At 46.2% G+C, this 18,529-nt stretch overlaps 1 protein-coding gene across 9 annotated transcripts in view; it reads right to left on the bottom strand.

The window, feature by feature from the left end:
• Window positions 1-4,401: 4,401 nt before the first annotated feature.
• Window positions 4,402-18,529, bottom strand: part of KMT5B (lysine methyltransferase 5B) — a 53,740-nt gene continuing 39,612 nt past the window's right edge. For 5 of the 9 annotated variants that reach the window (XM_060158361.1, XM_060158360.1, XM_060158362.1 and 2 more), the window contains 2 exons: window positions 15,617-15,813; window positions 4,402-8,710 (listed from right to left, as the gene is read on the bottom strand). In XM_060158361.1, coding sequence (XP_060014344.1) covers window positions 7,236-8,710; window positions 15,617-15,813 — 1,672 coding nt within the window. In that variant the 3' untranslated portion in view covers window positions 4,402-7,235. Of the gene's footprint in view, window positions 8,711-14,341; window positions 15,814-18,529 lie in introns of those variants that run through there. The other 4 variants (XM_060158366.1, XM_060158365.1, XM_060158368.1 and 1 more) reach the window with 4 other exon arrangements.

The following is an 18,529-nucleotide window of genomic DNA, read 5'->3' as shown; positions in this document are numbered from 1 at the left end:
AGCATCCTCTGGTGAGCAGAGGAGGCACCGGCCAGAGGAAGAAAGAAGCGGAATCCTTTGGAGCCATGTTAATGGTGGAGACCATCTCCGGCAGCCGGCGTTTTGAGGTTGGGACGGAGGAAGTTATGATTTAGGCCCTTTGAGTAGGGGTCAGCTGGCGAGCGCAGAGGTCAGAGGCCCATGAGGGCCGGGGGTGCCACGCACAGGCTGCTGAGGTGGCACACGTTGATGCCCGCTGACACCAACTGCTGGCTGGGGTACCAGGCCCCACATGAAGGCCCAACCAGTGGTCTCACTTAATCCTCAACCATCCCAGAGCTAAGTGCCAGTATTACCCCATCGTGCAGGGGAGAACGCTGAGACGAGAGGGGGCAGTGTTTTGCCCACGCTCACACAGCTAGGAAAGGGCAGAAAGACCAAAGGTGCTGCTCAAACCCGGGTGGGCAGCCTGGGGTAGGGGGTGCGGGGGGAAGGCCAGGTATCAACCACTAGCCGTGAGCCCAGACTGAGCCATTTCCAGGGCCAGCTCTGGTCCACTCGGAGGCTGGCAAGGCTCAGTCTTTCACTCACCCTCTTACCCGAAGAAGAAAAATGTGCTTTAACTGGCAAGAGCAGGAAATAAATGTCGTTCTGTTTGGTTTCTAGGAGAGTGACGTTGCGAAGGGCCTCCTCCACCTGCCAGAATCAGGAGGGAAGGTAACAGCCTCGGGCTTGATCCTGGGCACCTCTGCCAGTGCCACGTGCAGCTCGCGGCCCCAAGGAGGGGCTGCGGAGAAACCTCAGAGCCTGACCTGCCGGGAGCCAAACACGGGGTAACCCGCTTCACGGGTGTGCTTCCGACATGGAAATCAGCTTTCTGTCCTAGAATGGAACTCTGCTTCCCTGGCCTGTCCTTACAGCTTCTGAAGTCTGTCCTGTGAGAGGACAGTTGTCCGGAGGGTACCATAGGCATATTTTAGGGGATAACACAAGAAATCTCCTGGTCAGATTCAGTCCCTCCTTCACATCTGGACCTTTGTGTGAAGCCACCGTCACCACCGCAGAGTTGCCAGGCTGGAGGATACCTTGGAATTCTTCTTTTGCTGTCTTGAGGTATCCTCGTGTTTGACTCACTTTTTCAGATAAAGACAAGTCCGCACCCCTCGGGGGCCCAGCAAACACACGTGGCACCTCGCCCACCCTTGACACATGGCGGTGGCTCACCCAGCATATCTGCACGATAACCTCTGGACAAGGTTCTCCTGGCTGCACGTCACTGCGTGGAAATGAGGGTAAGACGCAGTGGCTGCTATCTGTCACTCACTCCTAAGAAGCAGACGGAGACTTCCAGAATTAACCTGGGGAAGGCGGGGCCTCGAGACAGAGGCTGGAGCGACCCTTGGCTCTGAGACCCTCACCAGCCAGTGCTCTCCAGGCCGATCCACCAGGAGTGGGGCCCTGGGGCCAGAGCTGCCACTCGCTGCTGCTAGCCACGTGGCCTCGGGCAGGCTGACTCACTCTCTCCCTGAAACATATTACTACCCACAGCCCCAGACCGGGCCCCCGCCGCCTGAAGAGGGTGTCTCCCGTGTTTGTCCGCCACAGGCTCAGTCTCTGTCTGGCTCCGGGGGTGGTCGCTTGCTTCCCAGGGCTCACGGTGAAGGCTGATCTGCTCTCATCTTGGTTGACCTCGGTTCTGTTGGCCCTCCTGCTGCCTCAGGACCACAACACTCTCCCCCAAATCCCATTGAAAATGAAGCTCTTCCAGTTTCGAGAGCCTCCCCTCTGACCTCAGCCTCCTGTCCTCCCGGTGTGCTCGTCCAGCTACCGCTTGGCTGTTCTGACCACAGGGGCACCGCCAGGCCTTGGGCAAGTCCACTTCCCCTGGTCAGGGGCCTACTCTGGTTGTGGACTCCTCCTCCCTGAGTGCACTCCAGGCCTCTTCGTTCAAGCCCTCTCCTGCCCACCTGCACCCTATAGCCTCCAGCCCTGTTGCCTTCTGTGGCCCCCACCTGGCTGAGAGCCTCACACCTGTGTGGAGAAGTGCTGCCACCAGCCTTTTCTCCCATGGGTGCCTAGAACACTGACTGGTACTGAGACTTCTGTGATGCACCACACTGGGTTCCTAGTCAGCCTGCGCACCCTTTCTTGATTTCAAATCTCCCGCACGATCAAGTTTTGGGCCCGTCATCTCCTCCCAGTCAGGTGACCTCACCTCCTACTTTAGACAAAATAGAAACCTTCATGCTGGAACTGGCTCCCCCCCTTCACCTACCACCTCTTTTCTTCCTGTTGCCAAGGAAAACAGACCTATCAACCTAAGACCACCCCTCCTTCCCCAGACTCTGAGTAACCCCTCCCCTCCCCCACCCTGTGGAAGCTTTCCACAGTCAGACCCTCTTGTCCTTTGTTAATCCTTAACCCCACCTCCCTTCCAGTTTCATCATTTCCACCTTTGGTCAAACCTCCTCTCCGCCTGCTCTCTCCTCCGCCTGCCTGGCTCCTCCTGGAAGGGCCTCCCCAGGCGCCCCCAGGGCACGAGGACCAAAGAGCGATAGCACCTGCCTGACCTTGTGTCCAGAGGGCCCTGCGGCTGCCTGTCCTCTTTGCCCAGGTTATCTCACCTTCTCCCAGGGCTTTAATTACCCCCCACACTGAAGACACACACATCTTGCCTCCCCACCCCTAGCAGCACCTAACATAATCACTGCTTGACAAATAGCAAAGAAATGCAACTTTGCCCCAGCCAGTCTGGACACTGCCTGCTCAGGCTCTCAGACTGGGGAGAGGGCCACCTGCCGACTCGCTGTGGGCCTGAGCAGACCCAGCAGTGCTCTGCTTCCCCTTAGCAGAGCAGGCCCGACAGGGTGGGTGACGCCCAAAAGACAGAAGTCAGTCCACTGCCACTCGGCAGGAACACTCACGAATCTGACGAGGAGAAAACAGGATCTGGTAAAAAGGACTTTACCAAAGTTATTTCTGTGAGGCTGTAGGCCGTCTTCTGTCCTCCAGGTTAGCAGCTTTTCAACTGCTTCCAGGAACGTGAGCTTAACCCTCTGGGAGAGTGCAAGTGGCAGAAGTGCAGGAGGAAGGGTGGAGGGAGCTCGAGTGGGAGACCCCTCTGCCCAACCCTGCCCGTCCAATGTACCCTGCCCCTTCCTGAAGAGTCAATGTCCACTTTTCTTCTGAGCCTGTCACTAGCAAACACTAAGCGCTGCCCAAACTCTATGACATCAGGGAGGGAGGAGGCTGGAGACCTTCTCGTCCTCCCTTGCAGGAGAGGTCACACTGACCGTAGCCCTGGGGTACTGAAGTGCCCCTGAGGTCAGCAGCATGCTTGCGCCCCACTGAGTGCCGCTGGGTTCTGCAGTGAACATCATGGGCACGTGTTAACAACAGAGTTGGCACTGGAGAAAAGGAACTCACACGAGGGCTCTGGGCGGTGTGGGAGCTGCCACTGGTTATGGAGAAGGCGCAACTCATCTCAGGGTAGACAGCAAACCCGAGCCTTGAAAGGGCCTGTGGATTTAACAGGTGCGCCACCTCTTAGCCTTTTTTTTTTTTTTTTTTTTGCGGTACGCGGGCCTCTCACTGTTGTGGCCTCTCCCGTTGCGGGGCACAGGCTCCGGACGCGCAGGCTCAGCGGCCATGGCTCACGGGCCCAGCCGCTCCGCGGCATGTGGGATCTTCCCGGACCAGGGCACGAACCCGTGTCCCCTGCATCGGCAGGCGGACTCTCAACCACTGCGCCACCAGGGAAGCCCTGTTAGCCGTTTCTCATACCGGGAACCCAAGTTCGCGTGGATATTCCAATTCATCGGGAAGTCTTCCCAGCCTGGTCTGCACCACTCACCCTGACCGCCCTCACCGCGAGTGGACGCAGCTCACCCTGAAGCTTAACTGGCAACAGGACCAGGTGTCCGTGCTGACCTACAGGTGCTGCAAAGAGATCTGGGGGTGAGCAGCTTTCTCGGGGTCACCCACATGTTGCAGAGCTGGGCACATTCAGGTTTCCTGACTCCTAAGCCAGTCACATTTCCTTTCCCAACTTAAGTTTTGCTACAGTAACTGGGAGAAAAAAATGATGCACACCAGTGCTGGATATGCCAGTTCTGTCTCAGAGAGGGGAAAAAACTAAGTAGTCAGGCACCATTAATAACTGGGTAGCAAAAGCCTTCTTGGGTTTGAGGGCCGGGGGCTATGTAGTTTGAAAGTGGTCTCCCCACCGAGAGAGGAACGAGTGCTCACCCCCCGTTTAAACCAAACGGCACCAGAAGCAAAAGGAGACCAGGGCTCAGAACACTCACAGATACTGAAAAGCTTCAGAAAGTGATTTTACAAATTCTACTGTACGTGAAAACCTTGTGGACACAGTCACCACTTTGATCTTTTTTTCTCAGATACAGTGAACACCGGCCAAACTGTTTTAATTTCCGAATTTATTAAAATGATTAACCTCAATACTGCAAGTGCATGTACAAAATATTTGTAAAAAATGTTTTTAATGAAACATTAAAGAACTTACCTCAAATGCTGAAAAAGTCCTTTTTTCATTCTTTCAGTACAAGGAATACATTGTATCTCAAAAGTATTACAACTCAGCAAAACAATTTAAAACAGTAATTTGAAAAATGATTGAAAATTGAATACCTTACATATAGTTCTATGATCATTTCCTAATTCTTACAATGCCAAAATCTTTACCAATCGTTGCATAAGCTCTAGCTACGTTTTATTGAATGCAACCTCTTCCAAGTGGTCAACAGTGTGTGGGTTTCTCCATTCCACACAGTGAAGTTCTACAGCAGAGCTAGACCAGCTCCGAGGCCCCTAACTGTAAAAACGGAAATTAGGTTTCCCTGGAAGGCGCCGGCAGTGGCTGCCGAGCGCTTGTGCACACCGACTCCTGAGGCAGTGACCACCACCTAACGTCACTGCTCGGACCCACGGGAAGGTCAGCCCCCAAAGACGAGGCCTCAATAAAGTTAAACGTCATAAATAAATTACTAAAATTAAGCTTAAAAATGGAGCAAAGTGGGAAATACGGTATTTTGTTACTTTTTCCTTAAGATGAAATTCCTGAAATGGCTATCGTTGGTATTCCAAGAAAACAGTTCAAGATTTAGTCTCTGGACCTCTTTGAAAGACTCCAAACTAAGGTGGGAATAAAAGATGACCCCCTGCTCTCTGGTACCTCCCAGACACAGGGTCTAAGCGTGACCTTCTCAGTGGCCTGAGTCTCCCACTGCCACCCAGAGACACCGGGAGGACTGGGTGAGGTTGTAGACTGCTCCGAGTGCCTTGGGACAGACCTTGCAGGGCTGCCCTACTTCGAGAGGTGAAGAATTCTAGACGGAGCGAGCAAAGGGGGGTGTGAGTGGGCGAGGAGGTCAGCCACCTGCTCCCACATTAATACCTGAGGATGAAACTGCACCGTAACAAACAGGAACGAGACGACAGAAGACTATGGAAGTAATTCCTTGAAGAACAGAAGGGGAGAAAAATTCTAAATTTAAAGAACTTTTATGAATGTTACTAATTTCTATTTGGAACCTACTAGCAATAGTTCTAAGGAACTTAATTTAAATAGTATCCCCAGGAACCTAGAAACTGGTAGGAATCAGTAAGGAGTAACAGTAAGCATTGAGGTTTTCTCCACTGGACTTCTCATTACCTGCAGATTCCTTTAAGTATTTAAAGATATGGGCTACTTTTCTAGACACTACACGAATCTCCTAAATTGATTTCACTTAGGAACACTGTATATTTGAAAGTACATGTACACATTTCCCAGAAGTAGAGAGACCCACTGGTGTCAAACACCTGCTACAGATTTATATTCTCAGATTCTTTGTCCAATGATTTATAAAATCATCCAGAGAAATGGAAGGTTGGTATTGAACATAAAGTAGTAATCAAAATTTTGCTCATTAAGTTACTTAAAATTAATTTTTCTCAAAGTGCTTCAAAAACAAATTAAATGACTCCTCTTTTTGTTTAACTGATAATATAGTCAAAAAAATCTTTGATATTTTCATACATAAACTAACATAAGCCAAGAACTCCCACTGATGCAGTGCTTAAAACTATATATTTATAATTTCCTATTTTATTGGCATGAATATTTCTAAACTTAAAAACCTTCCTGGTAAGTTCTTTTAATTTCTTATGACAAAAATTTCTCACAACACACAAATATTTACAACATATACACTGTTTTCAGTTCTTTACACTGAATTTCAAAGACAAACATTTTTTTATAGGTTACCACAGAACAAAAGCTGTGACTCATGTTTTTATTTCATAAACTATTATAAGTTAAAGTGAATAGAGTTCTTTAATATTCCTTGTAGCATTTTACAAGTGCAACAGAAAACTTGAAGACCCCAATTAAGATAGCTGTAGTTCATTAGATAAATGTTGTTTGTTGCCATCACATTTGTTCACAGCAAATTTTTTGAAAAAATAAGCACCAATCATTCTTGCAAAGAACAATTTTATCTAAAAGGATTGAAAAGTGTTAAATACAAGGTCTTTAATTTACATGACAAGCAATAAATACGCTGTATCGAAACTCCTCCTGCACACTGCGACCCTCGTACATATAACGTACTGAAAAGTTAGCTGTCACGCATGTAATTTTTTTTTTTTTTTTTTTTTTAAAGAAACCGATTTCACTCCCACCCGACCGATGGTCTGCTATTTAACCAAGGTCACAAACAGTACACCTGGGCCAGCAAACTGTGAAACTGACAAAACTCCAAGGGGGAAACATCTAGCAAATAAATCAAAAAGCCAAAGAACATTGCTGGTGATATTAGCATATACTAGAAAACCTTAATATGCTGCTACTGTGATTTGTTTTAAATTATTTTTTAGTCATATATTAAAGAGCCAGTTGATGCTCTTAAAGTTAAAAAAAAGAAAATTGTGTAGCCACATTATTGTTCTCAACGTCCCGTGTGGAAAGTTGCTATCACTGTACAATTTTGCTTGAGCCTTTATTTTACAACAGGGCTTTACCTCTAACTCAGAATTGCACATAAGAAGGCTATTTAAAAAGTACAATAAAAATTTGCACAAATCAGACTTTTAAGAAGAGTCAGTACGCTGTACACTTTCTACAGTATTATGCTGATAAGTGAAAAGACAACAGAAGTGCTGCCCCTAAAATGTTTTCGGTTGAGGAGTAATTGACTGGAATTGTTTATTTCTTTAAAGTAGTTATCCCGGGTCAAATTAAGACCAAGAGCTTACTATGCGTTAAGCCTCAAAGACTGATCTTCTCTTCTCCTGGAAGAAATGTCAATATCTATAGAGTCTTTTCCGACTATGAGCCTCAGCCGCTTCGCCGGAGGAAGAGGGATAAAGTCGTCTTCAAAGTCGTCATCATAGTCATCCTCCTCTCCATCTCCCTCTGAAGAGGAGGAATCAGCGGTACTTTCTTCCTCATACTGACTATAGTCATCGACTTCCATGCGAGACTCCAGGAGAGAAAGAGGATCACTGCAGCACACCCCATTTTCGTGAAGCCCCTCTGCATACGACCCCCTGCTCTCCTCGTCCCGTTTTAGCTGGATTTTTAATTTTGTAGAGCTACTGCCTGATCCTGAGTTAAATCCATTATTAAGCTTTGCTACATAGAGATTATTATCATTTTCATGGTCTTTACTTAACTTGATGCTTATTTTTGAAGAATTCACTCCATCATTCTCTTGGTCATTTGTCTTGCTGCTGCTGTCATGACGCCTACGAAGAGTCAATTTGGGAATCCCAGAGTTATTTTCTAGGATTAACTGTGCATCATACCTAGTGATCCGCCTCTTCTTTTTACTTTTTGCAGTTCGGAAGCTGTCTTTTGCTTTGAAGCTGTCTGATGCGACCACAGAACCGCTAACGGGAGAAGGCGGCCAGTCCGTGTAGCTCCCGGGCACGCCCTCCAGGCTGCTGTGCTCGCCCTGGTCAGGGTGGGACCCCACGCCCTCTCGCCCCACGCCAGCTCTGCCGGGGGAATCGTGCACCGCAGCGGATTCCTCTGCTTCTGCCAACTGTCTCACCAGCTTCCCTTGCCGTGACTTCTTCCTTGACGTGCTGTCACTCTTAGGACACTTGGCCTCCCCCTTCTGCGCAGCTTCATGAGCCAGTTCTTCCTCCTGCACCGCAGGAGATGCTTGCTCGCCACTGTCTGGGCAAGGTTCCGTCAAGCTGCTTTTGTAGCCATCCAACGTATTTGGTTCGAGCTTGATGTCGGAGGTCTCCTTCAAATTCATCCTCGTCCTCAAGGACCGCCGGGTTGTGTAGGTGCAGGGGGCGCCCTCCACGTGCGCAGGGGCGCCTCGCCCGGAGTTCTGCTTGTGCTCTCGCGCTGCGTGTCTAGTTAAGCACCCACTGGCCGCCGCGGCCGGGACTGGTCCCTCTGGCTCCTTATCTTTTTTAATGGGCAAATTTTTGTACAGAACTACTTTAGGCTCTTTAAGTACTAAGTTTCCCATTTCGAGTTTTCCCGAAGCACTCTTCTGCTCCAGCCGTTTGCAATGATTTCTTAGTTTTATCTTTGAAAGTAAAGGCTTTGCAGGTTTTCTCAGTTTCTTTGGTACCCTGGAATTACTTATAGGAGTTAGCTTAGATGAGGTAGAGTTGGAAGGAGCTGGAATTCCTGACATGGACTGCCTTGTCAATGCTCTGCTCTTGCTGTTCTTTTTCATGCCAACGGAAGATTTTCGGTTAGAAGCTGCAAAGTTTAAAAAAAAAAAAAAAAGGATGAAAAACAGTCTTGGTAACATGGTAATGTTCAACAAAACAATGCCAACACCCAGACGATTAGCTATGAAATGTTTAGATTATACAAAAAACGTGGTAGACAGACCCCAGTTGCGTTTCCGCCAGCACTCCTACAGTTCTCCTTTACATTCGCTTTCTAATTTCTGCCTCTAATTTAAGAAGCATCTATTCACTTTCCAGGTACGTAATTTCAGGGTTAAAGAGCTCTTAGCACAGCAAGGACCTGGATTTCACTCTAAGTGTCCTTAATCTACCACGACACTAGTCCAAACTGAACACTTCTTTCCCTGATTTAGTCTTTTACCACATAAAATATCTGAAGTAAAGCTAAGTAAAAATAATATTTTTCTTTCATAGATTCTTCTTAAAATCATCATTTAAAATGTTTCTAAAATCCATTATTCATTAACTCAAAGTATGTTATTTGACTAGTAATCCAGAACTGGCGACAGGTGACTAAATGGGCTCTCAGAGACAAATTCTATCACGATGTTTTCAAGTAAGAAAAAGAGATCCTAAGAACCGCATATTGTTACTCCCACTAGACATTTATCCCCAAATACCGCACCTTCTAATCTGTTCCCTTCAATGCTGTGAGGACTAGCAGAGGCTCTGAAGGCTGCGGAACTTACTTGGTCCCATCCCTCCGCTGACTGCCCGCTGCCAACAATCAAACCGAAGGAGGGAAGAAGCGCACTGCTAGAGTTACACTCTCGGGACAAGGGGGACCCAACTTCCTTCCTCTGGACAAGGGGATGACAACCTCCTGGGAATGACAACCTGAGAACTAACATGACAGGTGGACGGCTTCTCAAAAGGCTTATACGTGACTCAAGTGTAAGGTGGCCCCGTGGTGAGCCTCTGACCTTGCCACTGACTTTCCTTTCCGCCATCTTTGTTTTTCTCTATGTCTACATTTTGGATTTATAGTCACAGTGTTTTACGTGAGTCACTTTCGCGATCACTTAGTCTGCTCCCCATCCCCCACCTGAAAAGCTCTTCCCATCAAAATACCCCTTTAAATCACTCACTAGGGAAGTTGAGATGACCAAACGAATCATCACCACCTCTCAACAGAAAACAGAGGGAATAAAAACCAGTGAACGTGGGTAAGCCCAGCACGCTGCCCGACAAGACTGTTGCTTCCTACACGCCTGAGGGTCGCCAGGGTGACTGCTGTTCCTTCTGCATGGCTGAGCGAGTCAGGTTACCATTAGTTAGTTTTTATTGAGGGAGAGGAGCAAGAATGCATAACAGCATTCCAAAAACATCAACCCGCCAAGAACAGAAGTCTCTGTACTCAGGAAGACGGGCTCACGAATGGCTCCGGGATCTCCAAACCAGCAGAATTCCCAGGAATGAGATCCACTGACTGAACCAAGAACATGCTTATCTGTGCCGGATGCTACCAGGGAGGCAACTTTTTTTTAAGAACAGTAGTAGCAGTAAAGTTTGGGTGCCACCCAATTTGAGAACCGCCGACGTATTATGAACTGAATTATACAGAACTTACCAGAAATAATTTTTTAAATATAAGGATATTTAGGGACTGCTTTTGCTAAAGGATTTCTTTGTGCTTACACGGCTTCCTACAAGGTGAGAGTAGATGTGCTCATGATGTAAACACACCAGTGCTGGTGTCTGCCTTTCTCAAATGTGGCTATGGTGAGACTTTGCTGTCTATGGCTCTTCAAGGACCATTCTATGACCAAGGTCAGCGGTTCTCATTTCATACCTGCAACCACCCCTCCACAATGATCATTACACCGTGTATCCTTGACTGCAATCCCCCTGCAATCTGGATCCAACCTGTCCTCCTAAACAGCGCCTTTGCCAGTCTCCCTCACAGACTCCTTGTCATGAAATCCGGTGGACCCTTTCAGCCCGTACCGTTGTTTCCTTCTCTGCAGAATGTGACGCTGCTAACCATTATTTTTCCTGAACCCCCTCCTGAACCCCCTCTCTCCTTGGCTGCTCGCGAGAGCACACTCTCCTGGCCTTCCCTCCGTGTCCCGGACCCTCTTCCTCCATCTGCCCGGTGGACTGCACTCCTCAGGCCTCTGCTATCCTAGGCCCCTTGAAAACTCTACTCAGTCTCCAGGCCATAAGCAGCCACTCCTCCACGGCTATCACCATCGATATGCTGGCAGTTCCCAAACCAAAGTCTCTAGCCTGATTCTCGCCTTAATTACAGATCCGCATCACCGAAGGTCCACTGGGACCTTGATCGCCCGCTAAGATTGTCTCATGAGCCCCTCACAAGTCAACATGCCCAAAGGGAACTCACCACCAAGCCTAAGTTCTCCATCTTGGTCAATACCACCAACGCCCAGCCAGCTGCCCAAGCAGACACGGGGAGGTCATCCATGACGCCTGCTCTCGCTAACTCTCACCAACCAGCCACTGGTCCTGTGGAGTCCACTCCTGCAGTGTCGCTGGGACCACCTCCTCTCCATTCCTGATGCCACCATTTCCTGCCTTGACTCCGGCACTAACACCCGCCTTTCCTTGCCTCCCTACTGCTTCCCTGACATTCCATCCCCCACCACGCAGCCCAGATGATTCTCCTGGTATGCCACGTCACTTCTGGGCTTTAAACCTGCCAATAACCTAATACCTCAGAATAAAGTCCAAAATTTTAAATTATGCTCATATCCCTCCTTCCCACCTTCTACTCCAGCCTTGATGAACTTTACTGATGCAAATCCTACACTCGTGCCCACACGTTCATTTGTGACGTTCCCTCTGCTTGGAGCACGTTTCACTTGGCCAACTTCTCCTCCCCTTTTGAGACTCAGCTCAGCAAACACTTCTCTCAGGAAGCCTTTCATGACTCTACACATGACAGGTTACCCTTCCTGTGACTCTTCATGGCACCTGAGATTCTCCTCACTTGGGCACTGATCTTTCAATCACTGGATGAATCTCACTTACGGTGATTTTGAATCTGGGCTCTCGCCCTTCCACCCCTCCTTCCGAGAGGTTCATTGTTAGCTGACTGCAGTGAACCACTGACAAAGCACTTCAGTGTGTGTTTTAAAGAGCACAAGAGAGACTGAATTTGATGCTACGTGTTATTTCAATAGAGAGACTTCACTTCCGTATTTATGTATTTATCAGTGTATTCTCATCTTGTTTGAAAAGCGTTATCTCAACAAAAGCCCAGCTAAAAGGTGTGCTCAAGTCAAAGGGCACAAAAGGCACAGTCCGGCTGGGTAAGAGAAATGTGGGCAACGTGACTAAGCACCCAGGGCTCTTCATGGCGCCACGAAGGTGCTGCTACACTATCGCGGGGGGATGGGGGGTGAGCGCCAGCAACAGCAGGCTGAGGGAGAGATGGTGGTCACAATGGCAAACTAAGAAAAGTCTATCAAGAGACTGAGGATCCTGACACAGTGGAGGGAAGGCACGGCCACGGCTCCCCTGGCTTTGGCACTAACACACCACGTGTGGCTCTCTTCCCTCACGGCTGGGACAAATCCCAAATGCATAAACCTAGACAGTAATTTCACGTGAAGATACACATTCTTAGCAATTAGTATATACTAGGTACAGTGCCAAATGGGCAAATTAGTATGATCTCAATCATAATAAGCATTCTCTGAAGTAAGAGCTATGACACTAAATGAAAACCAAGTTCAGGTGGGCTAGCGTGCCTGAGAGCGTCCATCCGGTCAGCGGCAGAGATGGGACTTGCGCTGAGGCCTGTGGCCCCAGATCTCAAGCTTTTCACCACACCGTCACACGGCCTCTAAGGGACACCACAGAGCTATTACGGGGCCAGTCCCAACTCCTGGGAAAGGACCCGCGGTCCCCTCAGGGTGTCCTCAAAATCATAAGGCAGCTCTGTGTGGGCATCGAGAATGACAGCCAGACACAAGAGCAGCAAAACGACATCAAAGCTTCCAGAACGCTCGGGCTGCACCCGTGCCCTGCGCTGGACAAGCCCCAGAAACACACACGGTGGAGCCAAGGGAACACGAGGGCCACACACAGCCTGGCATGTTCCCAACACGAGGACCCAAAAACCCTCAACAGGATTTTAAAGACTTCAGTTCAAGGAGTCTGTCAGGCACAAGAAGCAGGCTCCACCTCATGCAACCAACACAGGAATGAACGGCTGGAAAAAGGTGCTGGAAAGGATTCTGAAGCAGCCTGCAGGCTCAGCAGAAAAGTGTTCAGACCAACCAGTGATGTCTGCGGCAGGCGAGAGAGTGACAGGTGGTGGCCCAGCCCACTGTCTCCAGGGCAGGCGCTCCTCAGTCCAGCTGAGTGAACTTATTCCACTGGTGGGAGTCCTCTGGGACTTGCACCAACTTGTGGCATTTTCAGTGGCTCACATCCAGGACGCAGCACTATGGGGGTGGCCTAGCCACTGAGGCACAAGAGGCCTAAGAAACCCGACTCTTCTAGTGATGGCATTATAATCAGGTCTGTGGACTGAACCTGTGAGAAGGGATTTCTCGTCTCCTCTCTGGATGCTAAAGCAAACAGTCAAGTTGTCGTTCTTGAGACACCTTCCAAAAATGGACCTGCATGGAAGGAAGAAAGAATTTTTTCTTCCAACTAGGCAGAAACGTTTCTTTAAAAAGAACAAACACGCTGTTCAGAGAAAGCAGTTCCTCTATAGTTGTCAGCTGCTTAATTCTAACCAAACTGCAGGATAAGATGGGTACTCGGAATCTATACACAAGATGTATGCCCACGCCCCTTGGGAGAAAGGCTTGGGCACCTCTGGCCTTGCATCCACTGCAGTGTCAAAGTCTTTTCTTTCAAACAGGTAGAAGGGTTTGGTCAAGACACAAACAGCAAAAGAAATACAGCCTAAAAGAACACATGTAAGAGCCCGAGAAAACACTGCTATGAACATACTTAGTGCACAATGTTCTCAGAGACCGCTGGAGTAAACCTCGAACTCCTTCAGAGCCCCGAGCCACGTCTAGCAACTGTCACAATGACCCTCAAAGCTACTTATGCCAACCCTTGAATTACTCCAGACAATCACTGTGCAGAAAAGTAACCTGACTAAAGTAAGCACCCTGATACAAGCAGTCACGGTGAAGGGCTCTATTTCTGTTCTGTAATGCTGAGACTACAGCTCAGAGGGATCACCTGTTCCCTCTAGCCTTTAGCAAGTGGCATTTGCAGCCTGCTCTGCATAGTTACTGTGTACTGGTCCCATCCTGGAGCTAAGGCATAAACTCCCCAAGGGAGGGGCCCAAGCCTCATACACTTTTCTTTCTCTTTTTAACAACTAGCAGGCTTTGAACATGTATTTGGTTTATTAATAAATATCCCCTAGATGGTCACATAATAGAACACTCAACACCTTCCAAAAATTTTTCCTATTTTGATTTTTTAAACTAAGTGGGGTACTGAGTTCAGTATCTACACATCAGTGTATGGTTAACGCGTAAGAACACAAAGCACCCGCACGAACGTCACAGAGCCACGTGGACAGTGCCGTGGCCATCTCCACGTGTGGCTGGCAGCACACTCCTAAGTGTTCTTATGCAGACATTCATAAAATGGGCCTCACAAGTCGCCAGTTTCACCAAGGAACCAGACTCAGAAAACAAAATGTTGATTATGCTGCGTTTATTATTAAAACCAACAATCAACAGTGAATGACGAACTAACTGCTCTTCTTTGTTCACTTTGGACGTTAAAGACTGGAATAGGAATGCGGCATCGCTTTTCCACGGCAGAGGTTACCCCTGGCCTCTGACTCCCAGCAGAAGGTAGAGTCAGGATTCAGGGCAGTGACAGTCACCATCACGGGAGACATCTTCCCTTTTCTTTGGGATTTTCTGTAGTGGAGAGGAGTACCCAGAGTTGGGCTGAAAACATCTGAAGACAGGGAGAAGAGCCTAAAATAATCAGACCTCAGACGGTACTTACTGCTAACAAGTATGTATGGACATTTAGAGTGCCAAAACAGGCATACTTTGGGGACCATCAAGTTAAAACTTTTAAACTTTATTCCTATCAGAGACAAGTCAGACTAAGGAGCCTACTGCTTTAGTGGCAACCAGAGAAAACTGGTGCTACCCAGATGGAAAACAGTAGCAATCAGGATGGTTCCAGGACTTCAAGGTTCCAAAAACGTGATGTGTTTTCTTGTGCTCACTTAGGATTCTTCTCTTTCTTTTCTCTTTATTCTTCATTCTCTTTTTCCAGTTTCCATCAGGTCTTGCCCCCCCACACAACTGGTATCTTAAAGCTTGTTTCCTTCTCCTTTTCATCACTCTTGCTACTTTCGGTCGAGTGGCTATTACAACACGTCACAGTATAATGACATTCAAACTGCTCCCCTATCACAATTCTGAGTCTGGTAACTGGTGGTTTGGTGAATTGAGTCAGTTCATTTTGAAAACGGCAAGCAAGCAGTAAAAGGGTGGAAGCCTTGAGGCCAGAAGCTATGAATTCCCCAAGTCCATCATCCATCCTAACAGACTGGCCAGGCGCAGAACACGTATGTGCCTGTGTGACGCCACCCCGTCCTTTGTCTTCTTGTGGGCCTAACAATATCATTACAGAGAAACTAACACCTTGGAAAGCTTTCTGTCAAACATATGATGACCCTGGAACACACGATGGAGAATTTAATATCCAGTTACCCAGTATTCAAGAAAAGCAGACAATTTAGTACCATATTAAATCTGGAGGCATGATACGGACTGCTTTTGTGCTCGAATCACTTCTAGAACCTTGCAGTGCTGGTGAAGTGCATGAATCCCAGAGTTTCTCTCAATGTTTAAAAGATCAAAACTATTAGAGCATGCTTTAGAAAGCAAACTATGTGAAAATACTTAAAAAAAAAAAAAGATATGCTTATCAAATCTCCCTTACTTACTTGCATTGTTTTTTTCCTGAGTGGTATCTGCGTCAGTGTTAGAGCTGACAGATTGACTGTCTGAATTTTTGCTGCTGTCACCTAACTTTTTAAGCCTATTTAAACGTTTATCTGTTTCTCTGAGTCCATATTTGCTATTGATAACAGGAGCAGGCGCAGGCAGTCCCACTCTGGATTTAAAAGCACCAGTTCCCCGTCTGAAAGAGAAACAGCACAGGTTACACAAACAGCATTCTCACTGACGTAAGCCTGGTTGCTGAGCGCACTTGGCCACATCAGATCAGCAAGTGTGATGAACTGATGAGGCCCTAATCGCCACTGGAAAGCCGCTAAGCCTAGGACTCTCAAAATACACACATATATAAAATTAATGCAAAAAAGCCCCAGACTTAAAATAAAACAATTTATGATTACTGTCAATCAATTGTTAATTGCCCATGAGAAGCTATTGGTTGGACCCTGTAGAATTTCAAGTGTAGGTAAAAATAAATAAATAAAATTTCAATTTCAAAACCGACTGGTACAATAATTAGGTCTAAACTGTAACTGAAATAACCCACCTGTTAATTATATCCCAGCTTTGTTCTGCATAATTTAACACTACATTACTGAATATTGAGAATTACAGAATTAAAAGAGGAACCAGCGAATTTCCATAAATTAAATCATTGCTTAGAAGCTAATGTTAGATACAAACAAATACTAACTGAAATTCTGAATAAGAAGGCTAGGCTATCTTAGTGAAAATCTCACTTCTAGAATAATGAAAACTGTTAAATTCCTCCTTTAAAGGAGGAATTACTGAATGAACATAATTAACAAAATGTTACTAAATAAAAGACATTAAAAGACTTGCTTTTACCACTGGCTAAGAATGATCTGTAACCTGCTTTAATTATTTATATTTATATAAATTCTAATGAAGTGGGTGCTTAATAAGAAGTCCTCCTAAACTTCCTTAATGAACCTAGCTTTGCAAATCTGTGCTTTATTCAGTGTTATAAAGGTAAATTTCTACTTGCTCTGCTCAAAAGAATAAATAAAATATAAATTAATGAGGTTAAAAAAATTAAGCACTACATATTGCATTTAAAAAATGATAAATCTCTTTGGCCAAAATTGCCTTCACTGACTTGCCTGTCACTGGCCTTAGCTTGTTAAAGAAAAGCCATATAATAACAGCTTCTGAACTTGAGGCAAAATTGTGAGCACTTCCCATTATGAAGCAATACTGCCCTCCAAAAGATCCCATGTGATTTATTTCCTTCAGGATTTAGATGAGGAGAAAATAACTTTTCTCCTCCAAGGAATCTGAGTATTTCACCTTTTGCTAAGGGAGAACAAAAATTTTATTTTCTCTCCCTCCCTCTTAAACCTCTTAATGCTAGGGAGGAGCACAAAGCTAGTCTGAATGCAGAGACTATGTTTGGCGACTAAGGTGAGCATTCTTGCCTTCTTCGCCTTCCTAGAATGGATCTGGAATTCTACTTTTATTAATGCTTTTGTAAAAATGACAAACATATTGTGGGACTGCCTCAATTCTTTTTTCAAATGGTGCATTAGAAATCACTGTAAAAACCTCTAGGTAACCTTCACCACGGCAGGCCAACAATTACACTCCACTCCACCATAAAGTATATTCAGAAAGTAAATGCGTAAATCCTAAAGGCTGTTTCATTTCAGGTGGATTAAGGAATTAATAAATTTTGTTCAGATATTGTGCCTTTTTACCATAACCTGTAATATTTCTGGAAAGATGGGCCATACTTTAATACAAAATAAATGATCATGGTGGAATTATCTGAAAATTTTTTTTTTTAAGTAAAACTCCCCCATTCATCTGTTTCTCTACTTCCTTTACTTCTTTTTAACTTATGACAGTAACACATGCTTGTGTTTGCTGCAACAGGTGAGACAATCTTAGGCTCCGTCTCCATAAAGCAGAAGTCAATAGTGCTCCCCAGCCAGCCTCCATCCCCAGAGCCCCCCGACCCCGCCCTGGCGCCAGTGCTAACCACCTGCCAGCACCTCATCTCCTGCTCCTTTGCCCTGAGCTACACACCTATTCACATTGTTGTTTCTTCCTAAGCAAACAAAACCCAAAGAGGATAATACCATACATCTTACTCAGCAACCAGCTTTCTTTCTTTTTTTCCCCCCAGCTTTCTTATTACATCATGCACAAGTAAATCTGAACTGTTTTGAAACTTGTACCTTTTACACAGACTAAACATTCCATAATCTGTTCAAGCACTACTGGTGATTACTGAAACTTGTAGGTTTGTGGTTTTTGCTTGCCACCATGAATGCTGCTGCTACCCTGCTTTGAAACCAAATCCTTACTAACTAATGCTCCTACTTCCATAGGATAGATTCTTCCATATGGAACTGACTGCCAGACAAAAGGGTGTGATTATTTTGAACAAATATTGCCAGATTACTTTCCCAAAAGGTTATAGCAATTTACAGCCCTAGTGACATTGCGTAAGTGCCTGTTTCCCCACATCCTCACCAGCAGCACAGAGTACGCTTCTAAATTTTGCCAATTTGATAGTGAAAACGGATACCTAGCTATTGTTTTCCTTGTTTATGGCCATCATTTTCTGTGTAGCACCTTCCTTACCTCTTTTCTCTAGTGGAAGTCTGTCTTTTTTTTTAATGAGCTTATAAGAGCTTTTTGTCCTTGGGATATTAACTCTGCCGTGTATGTACTTTTTTCCCCCTTCAGTTTGTCATTAATCTGACTTTTGCTTTTAGCTATTCAAAAATTTTCATATTCACCATTTCTTGTCTTAACTTCTTTCAGAAGATTTCCACTACCCCAAGGGTAGACGTATACGTTCTAATTTTTTTCCTAATCATCTTACATTATATTTTTAAATTAAAAATTTTAATCCATCTGAATTTATCTTG

Source organism: Lagenorhynchus albirostris, chromosome 9 (genome assembly GCF_949774975.1).
Source record: "Lagenorhynchus albirostris chromosome 9, mLagAlb1.1, whole genome shotgun sequence".
Classification (NCBI taxonomy): Eukaryota; Metazoa; Chordata; class Mammalia; order Artiodactyla; family Delphinidae; genus Lagenorhynchus; species Lagenorhynchus albirostris.
The sequence above is the reverse complement of the archived record's forward strand: the minus strand, read 5'-3'. Positions and strand labels throughout refer to the sequence as shown.